The sequence below is a fragment of the Platalea leucorodia genome (assembly GCF_965183815.1).
Source record: "Platalea leucorodia genome assembly, chromosome: 7".
Taxonomy (NCBI): domain Eukaryota; kingdom Metazoa; phylum Chordata; class Aves; order Pelecaniformes; family Threskiornithidae; genus Platalea; species Platalea leucorodia.
Window position 1 is genome coordinate 26,710,113 of NC_138829.1, and position 10,952 is coordinate 26,721,064.

The window sequence follows — 10,952 nt, forward strand, 5'->3', positions numbered from 1 at the left end:
GCAGCGGCTTGTCTTACACAGCAGACCCCTTTGCATCCTACCAGACCTGCCCTCTGAGGCACAGTATGAGCCTTTTGCACTCCCAAGCAAATGGTCTTCATAAGAAAGAGAGCATTTGGTTGTTGAATGCTGAGCTGAGCCACAGGCACGGGCTTTACTTTTCCTGTTCTGTTGTTAACAGACTGGGATGTGCAAAAGAGCTGCCTGGGGAAGCTGAGCTGGGGAGATCCCCCGCCGTCAGTGTGCGCAGGGTACGAAGTAGGGGGTCAGCCACAAACGGGTGCCCCCTTGGGCATCCTGGCCTGGCTCTGGGGCCTTCCCTCTGCTCCGGGCTCAGATGCCCTCTGGTTGCTCCCTGCGAAAGGCTGGGGCCAGCCCCGCAGCAAGCACCAGCTCCAGCAGGGGCTGAACGCGGTGACGGTCCAGGCTGGCATGGCTGCGATGGCGCGGCGTGGAGCCACCTCCTGTCGAAGTGAAACCGCCTTTCTAGAAACCGTTCCTGTTGCAATGGGACATGCCCGTGGGTTAGCAAGGGATGGACAAAGACGCGGATGCCTCCCTCTTCCCAACTGATCGCAGCACAGTCTTTCTTCGGGTATCACTGGGATTTCATTCCAGCTCTCCTCCCCTTGCGGGTCCCCCGCCACCCCTCCAGAAAGGCGGTTATTTGGACCTGGACCAACCATCCCATGGACACAGCAAACCAATTGGCCTGAGCACTCCTGATTCAGCAAACCTCCTTCGCTAATAACTGCGACGATCTAGCGGGCCCTGCAGACCTGGCCTTCCAAGAAAAAGCCGGGCCAGGAGGCCAGGAATGAGTGCTTCTGGGTTAAGCCAAAGACCAGTATTTTCCACGTACAAAGCATTTGTTAGCCACCAGCTGGGATCTCGACTACGCCGTCATTTTGCTGCACCTTAATGCATTTGTGCTGCCATATATTTGCTCTATATATTTGAAATAAGTTTGTAAAACCAAATGAGTCTGCAAGAGTCGGTAAAAGGGCCAGCCCAGGGTTGGGGGGCAACGACACCCGCTTTCAAGATGCAAACCAGAAGGAACCACCCGTGGCCAGGGCCACGCAGAAAGGGCAAGGTCACCCACCTTAAGCAGGTCGGCAGGGAGCTGCTGGAGTGGGTGAGCCCCTCGAGAGGGAGGCAGAGGCAAAGGCTGTTTAAAACACGGCTCATTAGGCGTCACGGGAGGAAGGAAATACGGTAGCGAAGGCAGTGCTTAATAAACGGGAGCGTTATTAATTAAGAACAATTAATGGTGACTAACGATGATGATAAAGCAAGCAGAGCAACAGCGCCCACCCCGCGTTAACAGAGCGATGAAGAACCTGCCTTGGGGCGGGGGGGGCGGCGGGACCCCCGCCGGGACCCCCACCCCCGCCGGGACCCCCCCCGCTCCCGGGACCCACCCCGCTCCCGGGACCGCCCCCCCCGCCGGGACCCCCCCACCCCTCCCGGGACCCCCCCAGCTCCCAGGACCCCCCCCCGCCCGGGACCCCCTCCCGGCGCGGCCCCGGGGGCGGGGCGATGACCTCACCCGCAGCCAATCAGCGCCGCCCGCGCCCCGCCCCGCCGCATCTGGCGGCGCCCGCCCGGGCGCGTGCCCGCGGGCCCGGGGCGGGAGCGGGGCAGGGGACGCGGCCCGGGGGCGATGCCGGTCACCGGCGCCGGTCACCGGCCGGCGAAGGGGCCGGGGCGTGCGGCGCGCCTCACCCGCGCGTCCCCGCTCCCTCTCTCCCGGCGGCGCAGGGCGGCGGCGCGGGGCCATGAGCCGGCCGGAGGCCGAGCCCTGCTCCCGGGCGCTGGCGCAGGCCCGCGTCTACCTGGGGCAGCTGCGGAGCCGCGTCTCCCCGGCGGGCCCCGAGGGCGGCGGGCGGCGGGACTACCTGGTGGAGGCGGCGCGGCAGCTGCGGCTGGCGCTGGAGCGGGACGTCAGCGAGGACTACGAGGAGGCCTTCAACCACTACCAGAACGGCGTGGACGTGCTGCTCCGCGGCGTGCAGGGTGCGCGGGGCCGCCGCGGCGGGCGGGGGGCCGGGGCGTCCCTCCGGGAGCACGGCCAGGGGGCCGGGGCATCCATCCCTCCGGGAGCACGGACAGGGGCCTGGGGCATCCATTCCTCCGGGGAGCACGGCCAGGGGGCCGGGGCATCTATCCAGGGAAACGAGCGAGGGGGCCAGGGCATCCCTCTGGCGAGCGTGGCCAGGGGACCGGGGCATCCCTCCGGCGAGTGTGGCCAGGGGACGAGGGCATTGCTTCAGGGAGCATGGCCAGAGGCCTGGGGCATCCATCCAGGGAAACGAGCGAGGGGACCGGGGCATCCATTCAGGGAAACGAGCGAGGGGACCGGGGCATCCATCCAGGGAAATGAGCGAGGGGACCGGGGCATCCCTCTGGCGAGCGTGGCCAGGGAACCGGGGCATCCCTCCGGTGAGTGTGGCCAGGGGTCCAGGGCATCCCTCCGGGTAGCATGGCTAGGGGCCTGGGGCGTCGCTTCGGGGAACACAGCCAGGGCGCCGGAGCATCCATCCAGGGAAATGAGCGAGGGGGCCGGGGCATCCCTCCGGGGAGCACAGCCAGGAGACTGGGGGGTCCCTCCAGGGAGCACAACAGGCCCCTCATGCCCACCCCCTCTGCCGCCCGCAGTTGACCCCAACAAGGAGCGTCGGGAGGCCGTGAAGCGGAAGATCACGCAGTACCTGAGGCGTGCGGAGGAGATCTTCAACTGCCACCTCCAGCGGGCCGCGGGGGATGGCAACCCCACCGCCACGGTGAGCGGCTGGTGTGGGGTGGCACGGGTGGGGTGGCAGTGGATCCGTGGCACTGAGAAGCCTGGGGGGACACACGTAAAGCAGCACCGCTGAGCCTCCTCGACCACCTCTGCCAGATGTTGCGGTAAGGTGGTGGAGAGAAAATGGCAGACACATGAGCTGCAGAGTGTCCTGGCGCGCTGGTGGCTGTGAGAGAGCTGGCAGCCCCTCGCCCTGCCTGGAGCAAAGAGCTGAGGTGGGCCCAGCTTGCCTGGGGCACTCCCAGGACCCTCCCCGCCCCCCAGGGTGTGTATGTTTAGCTTGCGGCCATCATAGTGAAAATGGCCATTTTCAGAGGGACTGAAGCCACCGGGGGAACCACCTTGTCAGATGTTAAAAATGTTGTTTTCCCTGTCATTGTTCCTATCTGGATGGAAACCAAAGATGATGGCTGCTTGCTGCATTGTGGGAAGGAGGTGGTTAATGAACGGGGAGGGGAGTGAAGCAGGGCAGGGTCGGGGCCTGGTGAGAAGGAGGAGAGGAGAACGGCAACTACCTTCCATACAGATCCCCTTAGTGTTGAGGCAATCCAGGCCCAGGTGTAAATTTTGGAGTGATTTTACCTCTACTGCAGGTGCAAGCTTTCCTTGAAAACTTCAGAAATCCAGGAGCTGGCCAAGAAAACGGTCCAGCTGATGTTAGGAATCAACCACGGCGGTTGGAGAGTTGTCTCTGGGTGTTGACCAGCGTGGCAGTATTGCTGCCCACTCTGGAAAATGGCAGGGACTTCTCCCACCCGCTCTCGTGGACAGTAGCATCTCTAGGTCCCTCATCCTCTTCTTCGCTGCCTTGCAGGGTTACAGCAGCCTGCGCTTCCGTCCGATCAGGACGCTGAGCTCGGCAGTGGAGAACCTGAGACGGTGTAAGGTTGTGGGAGTGATCGATAAGGTAATGCCTTGACCTGGAACTGGGGGGTGAGTCTGGGGCTGGACCAAGGGCAGCATAACCTGGAGGGTCCTGGCAGCTGGGATGGGGGTGCCAGCCCCCAGTGCACCCACCAAGGAACGTGAGGGTTACCATCCACACCATTCCCACCAAGGAAAATTTGCAGGCGAGGATGCAAGACCCTTTAGGGGTTAGTTGGGAAATCTGTTAATGCCCCCATTCCTTTTGCTTACAAGATCTCCCAAGATATTTACAAGGAGGTCAATGCATCCGGTTCTTTCCCATGCATGGAATCGTGCTTGATGCCTAGGTACCATGGTAGTGGACTCCTATGGATAACCTAGACTTCAGCAGAAGACAAGCTATACGGATGAATCAACTAAGTAGTTCATGATCTTGGAGTGAAGATGGCTTACCACACACACTGGCACGTTGCTCTCCTCTGCCGTTCCCACATCTCAGTTTGTCAGGACTGTTCCTCCTGTCCTGCCGAGGCCCAGGTGGGCAGCCCAGCGCACCCCACAGAGCCCAGAAGGAGCAGAGTGAAATCCCTCGTTGTGAAGGAAGCAAAAATGGTGTGGAAGTCAACTCTTTCTTTAATTAACTCTCTGCTTCCTGGCGATCTCATTGCTAATAACCTGTGTCTTGTCTTTCAAGAGTAGGGGTTTGAGCACCACCAAACGCCTCTAGTGGGGTGGGAGTTTGTTGTTCCAGAGTTGAGTCTCTGGGTCGTTCCTGCAGGCTGTGTGTTGGGGTGGGAGCAGTCCCCGTGTCTGACCGGTACTGTCTGTACTGCTCCCAGGTGCAGATCGTCCAGGATCCAGCCACTGGTGGGACCTTTATACTTAAGGTGGGTGTCTTCAGTTTCATCTGCCTGTTTCTCCCTGTCATGCCAGAGCCTCCTTGTCCAAGCAGATGTCTGGGGCAGGTGAGAGGACCAAAAAATAGCAGATCACAGAAGTATTAGAGGAAGTTCCTTGTTCATAAGGCTTCTGTTGGCTGCCTCAGCCATCTTCTGTGATTGGAAAGGAACTGGTTCTCCTCAGTCATCCATTCCTCTGCCTTGTAGTGCTGCAAGCCAAGCCTTATGCCCATGCTAATCGAGGTCAACCACTGAAACAGGAGGTGGGTGAGGTGTGGTCAGTACAAGTCCTAGGGCATTTTCCAGTGCCCTTGAAACTAAAACTTTAATAGTTGGACGAGGAGGCTCTGGCATGACAGGGAGAAGCATCAGTTCCAGAGGGGAGAAGAGAGAGGGCTGGGATAATGGGTTCCCATCCGAAGGAAGTAGGGGCAATTGTGGGGGAAGGCCACTGTTCTGGACCAGCAAGTGTCCTCTGGGTCCCGCAGTGCAGGTGGGGAGCACTCTGCCTTGGCAGAGCTTTGCAGAGCCCTGCCTTGTCACAGCTGGCTGCTGGGGGCTGACAGGGAGCTCCATTGCAGGGGGCAGCCATGGGGCTTAGCAGCTGGCACGCTACCTTTCTGGCTGGCCTCCTGCCCTGCCAGGTGCTAGGTTGCAGGGAGTCCAAGCCTCTACTGTGCTATAACATCCATCTACCTGCACCTCCTCAGAGCCTCCCCAAATCCCATGTTGAGACCCGTGAGCGACAGACCATCATCCCTCATGGGGTCCCCTTCATGGTCAAGCTACTGTGCTACTATGCGAGTGAGGACTCCATCTTCCTCCACCTGGAGCATGTGCAGGGTGAGTAGGGACAGCATTGCGTCCCATCTGTGGAGCATCCTGCTCTTATCCCCAGCCTCCCTTTCTTTAAAGTCTCAAATATGTTTCTTCTGCTGTTTTGGGACTGTTTTTTATAGTGACAGCACAAGCTGCCTTCTTCATAGAAGGATGATGGGTACCAGGGCTTGGAGACTTTGTGGAAGGAGGTGCTGAGCTGTATTGGGGATTCTGGAGGTTTGGTCAGAGCTGACTGGGGAAGTAACCTAGAAATGGGCCTCTGGAGACCTACAAGGAGAAGGAGGTTATGTGTGTAGGGGTGTTATGTGGAAACTAGCCTTAGGGGCCACGGAGTCCCATGGGAGGGAATGGTCATGCCTTGAGGTAGAGATTGATGTGGTCCAGTGTCTTGAAAAGAAAAACCTCTTCATTTTACTGACACTGTTTGTCCATGACGGGAAGGTGATGGAGAAGGAGAACCAAGTGAGGTAGTTCACCTGGATGTTGTAGAACAAAACAATTGTTTGATAAGACCTTTATAAAACATTTTTTGGTTACAAAAGAAGAGGCCACACTGGATTTTGAGATCAGACTGAAGAGAGGAGATGGAGAATTGGCGCATAAAGGGCAGGGAGCACATTGCGGCTTGGGTACAACAAGGAGGCAAGCTTGGGGCTTATCCTAGATCCTGGTGAAGAAGTGTGACAAGGTGGAGGCTTGTCCCAGGGAGCTTCTTTGCTCTCTGCTGGTTGCACAGATGTGTAGGGAGCAGCTGCTGGAGTCCAGCAATGACAAATGAAATGACAAATGTGTTGCAGAACAGCCTCAGCTACTCATGCAATGCCGTAGGATGAATTTGCAGAAAGCGGCCAGCAGCTGAATGTGGTGAGGCTGGGAAGTCCCAGCAGTGTGCTGTGGGCTCCAGGGCTCACTGCTCTGGCCCGTTGCTGTCCCACAGGCTCTGTGCCATGCTCTGGGAGCTCTCTAGCGTTGCCATCACGTGGGGAGGAAAGGCCTTCAGGGGAAAGTGGGGATGGCGGTGGGATCGGGGGCATGTGTGAAGATGTGGCTGGCCTGTGACATGGAGGTGGCAGAGCTGGGATCAAGGAGACCATGCAGAAGGGGGAGCAGGGCTGCTAAAGGAGGAGGGAATGGGCCTTTGGTGTGCCAGGTCCTGGGGGAGGCAAGGCGTTGAGCATGGTGTGTGTGTAGGGCTGGGGAGTATCCCGCATGGACTTGAGCTTTGCTGGGGAAATTAACGATGCTCGGTCACGTCCCCAGCATGCAGGCCTTGGCCTGTGCCTGAGTGGGCTGTGTGCGCAGCGGGGCAGCCAGGGATGCTTTCTGCCCCATCACTTGTTCTCTCTGCTTTCCAGGGGAGACGCTCTGGTCTCACCTCCGCTCCAAGTACTGTACCCAGCAGGGCTCTGCCGATTCAAACACCGTTCAAGCCCTGAGGCACCGTGGCAGAGAGGACGGCGTGGGAAGCTCCCAGGGCAGCAGCCAAGTCTGCGTCTTCTCTGCTCGGACAGGCAGTGGCCTCCCACGCCCTGCGACCTACCGAGTGTTAGGGAACACCGATGCCTTGCACCCTTGGGAGCAATCCCCCGACCCCACAGACCCCGGCTTGGGGAACCGCTGCCGGGTTTGCCTGGCTCCCACCGGTGGCACGAGGGCTGCACCTGGAGGGCAGGATCAAAGCGTGACCCAGGCTACGTCTGGCGTCGTGGACCATGTTCCACCACCATCAGGCAAAGGCCCCGACCACCTTACCAACCAGGGCCTGGTCATCTACCCCTGGGACGCTCTAACGAGCGGCACAGACTGCGTATCGGAGAGAGCAGCCTCCCAACAAGACCCCGGGCCACGTGCCAGTGAAAGGCTTCCCCAGGCACCCGGCCCTGTATCGAAGACTGTGAGAGGGGGCCAGCCAGGGGCAGGGGAGCCGCCATCTCAGCAAGTATCTGGGGTCCCCTGGGCTCAGCCTCTCCTGAGCTCCTTGGGTCAGAGGCAGCTTCGTGCAGGAGTTGCCCCATCCAGCTCTGGGCCTGACCCAGCAGCACGGGAGCCCTTGTGGGGAGCAAGCGTGACCTGTGGGCGGCTCGGAGAGCAGCCGCTCTCAGGACAGTGCCCGTCTCTGACCTCCCGTGGGCATGGCTGGAGAGCGTGGGCTGTGAAGGAGGAGCAGGTGCAGCTGTGGGCAGCGGAAATCCTCCTGGCCTTAGAGGGACTTCACCAACAGGGTGTATTGTGCCGGGACCTCAACCCCAGGAACCTGCTGCTTGATGCAGCCGGTAGGTAGTGCCCCAGGCTGCTGCCCCGAGGAAAAGGAGGTTGGCCTCTTGGCTGGGGGAAAAGGAGGTTGGCCTCTTGGCTGGGAGACTGCCGTTTGCCCCATTTCCAGGGATACGGACTTTCCCGAGTTTGCTTTGGGGGAGGGTGGGAGTCTGGGGAGGTTTGGATGTTTCTGAACCTGGACATGTGGTTTCAGTTGGGATTTCCAAGCAGTTATTACAAGAGATGGCTCTGCAGTGGGAGAGTCAGGGGCCGCAGCCACAGGAATGCATTGCCCCTTCTCCCACGGCGGGGCTGGCTGCCTGGGAAATCCCAGCACAGGGAAGCTGAGACCAGCTGAACTGTGCCTGAGGTTAGTGGGATTGCAGCTTTGCCCTGCTTGTAGTAACTGCTCACTGGGGTGTTCTGGAGCCTGCCCATCCCTTCAAGTCATGGGTACGACTGTCACTGCAAGCCGAGCACATGTCCCTGCTCAGCTGGCAACCGCTGGGGCAAACTGGAGAGCTACAAGTTGCTTAGGAAAAGAAAAATGCAGAGAGCTTTGTAAGGGGAAAGCTAACCTTCCTCCCTTTGGCACTACTTCTTTCCTTGCTACAGCCTGCCCTGAGGTCCATGAGCTTGGAGCCCACCTAACCAGTCTCACCAGCTGCACGGGCCTGCTGGGCATCTGGAGCAAGCACTGGGAGGCCGGGGGATGCTCAGTGTGGGGAATGCACAGCGGCAGGGGCCCAGTGCCCTGGCTGTTCCCAGTTGCGGGGATATGGCTCAGCTTTGTGCTCCATCCAAACTCCCTAGCTTTGTCCTAACCTCCCTGCTTTTGGCTCTGGTGCTGCTCTGCAGGTCATGTCCGTCTCACCTTCTTTGGCCAGTGGACAGAGGTGGAGCCCCAGTGCTGCAGCCAGGCGCGGGAAGAGCTGTACAGTGCCCCAGGTAAGGGACATATCTCCTGCCAGCCCAGGGAGAGGGGGCTTCTGCAGGCAGCGAGATGAGCCTGGCATGGCACAGCCGCTGGTGCTCCCTGCCTCCAGCTCTAACGCCTCTCTGGCTCTTTCTGCAGAAGTGGGAGGGATCACGGAGCCCACCGAAGCAGCTGACTGCTGGAGCTTTGGCTCTCTCTTGTACGAGTTGCTGACAGGAGTGGTAAGAGGCAGAGGAGCTGTGCAAGGAGGGGGGAGGAGGAGGTGACTCCGTAGCACAAGAGCTCCCTGCCATGCAGGGCTGGGAGGATGCCTTGCCCTGCTGGCACCTCATCACCGTGCCAGGTTACTTCAGGCTTGTGACTCCTAGTGCCTGTGCATGGTCTCTGGGTATTCAGGGCCCTGGGTTTTAAATTCTGCTGTGTGGAGCTGGGGTTATGTGGTGATGAAGGCTCGGCAGGGTGCTCCTACCCTCCTCAGTGCCTCTGCTCACCATCACTCTCTGCCTCCTGCAGCCGCTGTCCCAAAACCACCCTTCAGGGATTCAACCTCACACCCAGTTGCATCTGCCAGAGGGGCTCAGCCTGGCCGCTACGTCGCTGCTCACTGAGGTGAGGGGCTTGGGTGGATGGGGCTAGAGGGTCCAGCCTGGGTAGCTTTTCCAGTGTCCCATCCCCTTTCTCTGCAGCTCCTACAGTACAACCCAAAGCGGCGTTTGGGCTTTGGAGGAGGTGGCATGGCAAAGCTGAAGTCCCACTCCTTTTTCAGCACCATCCCGTGGAACAAGCTGGTGGGCTAGGCAGGCTGTCCTTCCCGCAGAGACCTGGGCACGGAGCCACTGTCCCTGGCACTTGTGACCACAGGTGGCATGGGCAGCTCTGCCTGCTGGGGGAGGTTTGCCTCCAAGGGCTGCCCCGGGGTGGGGTACGCATGAGGTTTTGCAGCCTTACATGTTGTTCTGTCTCTGCTTGTGTGTGTTGGTGTCTCTGAGAGAGGAGGCTGCAGTCTGGGGGAGGCTGTCTTCTCCTCCAGGTCCTCCCTGGTGGGAAAGGGAGCCCAGGTACCCGCCCCTGCGGGAGGACATGCTCCCCTTCTGGGGCATCCCTTGCTCAGCTTAGCACCAGGCCCTAGGACTCCCTCCCTATGGTTTTTATCTCTGCTGCTACCACAGTGACACCCCTGTTATTTTTTTGTGGCTTCCAAGTGCATCTCCTCTGAGCCTGGCTGCATGTGTGGGTAATGCCTGCTGCGGGGGTGAGACGGGGGGGGGGCCCTCTGCTCTTCTCCCCCCAGCACTCTGAAAAGAATAAACCACTCGTTATCGCTTGCAGAAGTGTCCTTTTTTTGTTTCTGAGCTGCACCAGGGAGGCCTGGGCTGAGCAAGGGAGGGCTCCAAATCTGTCTCAAACCTGCCTGGGAGCCCTGGGTTGGTGTTGGCCACTGGCTGCCAGCACCCTGCAGCCAAAACCGAGAAGGTGGCACCGACTGCCTGGCCATCTCCCCTTGTGCCCCTGCCTGCCTCATGGTTGCTTGGCTCCGCACAGCCATGCAGCTGCAGCTCAGAGTTGGGAAAATGCACAGTGTCCATGTTTTCTTCCAGCCTTGACTGTTGTTGTTACCCATTCTGGCGCCAGCCTCCCGTGCCTGGGGGCTCCTTTCTGCTGGCAGGAGAGCAGCCCCGCTGCCCTCGTTGCTGTGCTTTGAGCATGGTCATTCCTGGTAGAACAAACAGCGAGGGTTTAAAGGGTTGACCTCTGAGAACCAGCACTGATGGAAGGAGGGCAAGAGTAAATACAAGCCAGGATGGAAGAAAAAGCGTGAACAAAAGGTGTCCACTAACAAACAGCCCAAGGCAGAAGGTGCTGTGCTTCTTTGTGCAAGTCAAAGCCATAGGCTGAAGGACAAGCTAGCAATGGCAGCAGTGTAGTTTTGGCCCTCCTCTTTCAGCACTCCCTCCCATTGCTCACTTGTCCCCAATAGTAAGGAATTACTGGCACCAGTGAAACTTTTCTGTGACTAGCTGGTTCCAGCTCCTGCTTGCCACCAGCAGTAACAACACCCTGCGCCTTGCCACCTCAGCCTGGCTCTCGGGCAGCAGCGGGAGCGCTTCTCCACCAGAGGGAAGCAGAGCCCGGGAGAAACTCATCTCCCACCCCAGCAAAGGCAGGGGATACCCCAAAGGCTGTGCAGAAGCAAGAGGACTAACCAAGGAGCTGACCACCAGTGCCAGAGCAGGCCAGATGCTGGGAGCAGCTAGGCCTGGGGCTCTTCCTCTCTAGGGCAGCCTGCGCTGGCCGAACCCTCCGGCAGCAGGCTCCCCCTTGGCCATCAGCCTCCCAGCCCTGTGAT

At 59.6% G+C, this 10,952-nt stretch overlaps 1 protein-coding gene across 2 annotated transcripts; it reads left to right on the forward strand.

The window, feature by feature from the left end:
* Positions 1–1,684: 1,684 nt before the first annotated feature.
* Positions 1,685–9,850, forward strand: RPS6KL1 (ribosomal protein S6 kinase like 1). 2 transcript variants are annotated; one of them, XM_082317345.1, is made up of 10 exons: positions 1,685–2,019; positions 2,662–2,786; positions 3,621–3,713; positions 4,513–4,560; positions 5,283–5,415; positions 6,768–7,685; positions 8,527–8,616; positions 8,744–8,826; positions 9,119–9,214; positions 9,292–9,850. In XM_082317345.1, exons 1-10 carry the CDS (start codon positions 1,782–1,784, stop codon positions 9,400–9,402), a joined length of 1,935 nt encoding a protein of 644 aa, XP_082173471.1. In that variant the 5' UTR covers positions 1,685–1,781; the 3' UTR covers positions 9,403–9,850. The 2 variants fall into 2 exon arrangements, with proteins under 2 accessions (XP_082173471.1, XP_082173472.1); XM_082317346.1 differs by lacking the exons at positions 6,768–7,685; positions 8,527–8,616.
* The last annotated feature ends 1,102 nt before the right edge of the window (positions 9,851–10,952 follow it).

What these genes read in the sequence shown, in the direction of transcription:
- RPS6KL1 (XM_082317345.1), top strand. Translation starts at nt 1,782, where the DNA reads ATGAGCCGGCCGGAGGCCGAGCCCTGCTCCCGGGCGCTGGCGCAGGCC. An exon ending in AGAGCTGTACAGTGCCCCAG is followed by an intron (nt 8,617 to 8,743) that starts GTAAGGGACATA and finishes CTCTTTCTGCAG; the next exon opens with AAGTGGGAGGGATCACGGAG. An exon ending in CTACGTCGCTGCTCACTGAG is followed by an intron (nt 9,215 to 9,291) that starts GTGAGGGGCTTG and finishes CTTTCTCTGCAG; the next exon opens with CTCCTACAGTACAACCCAAA.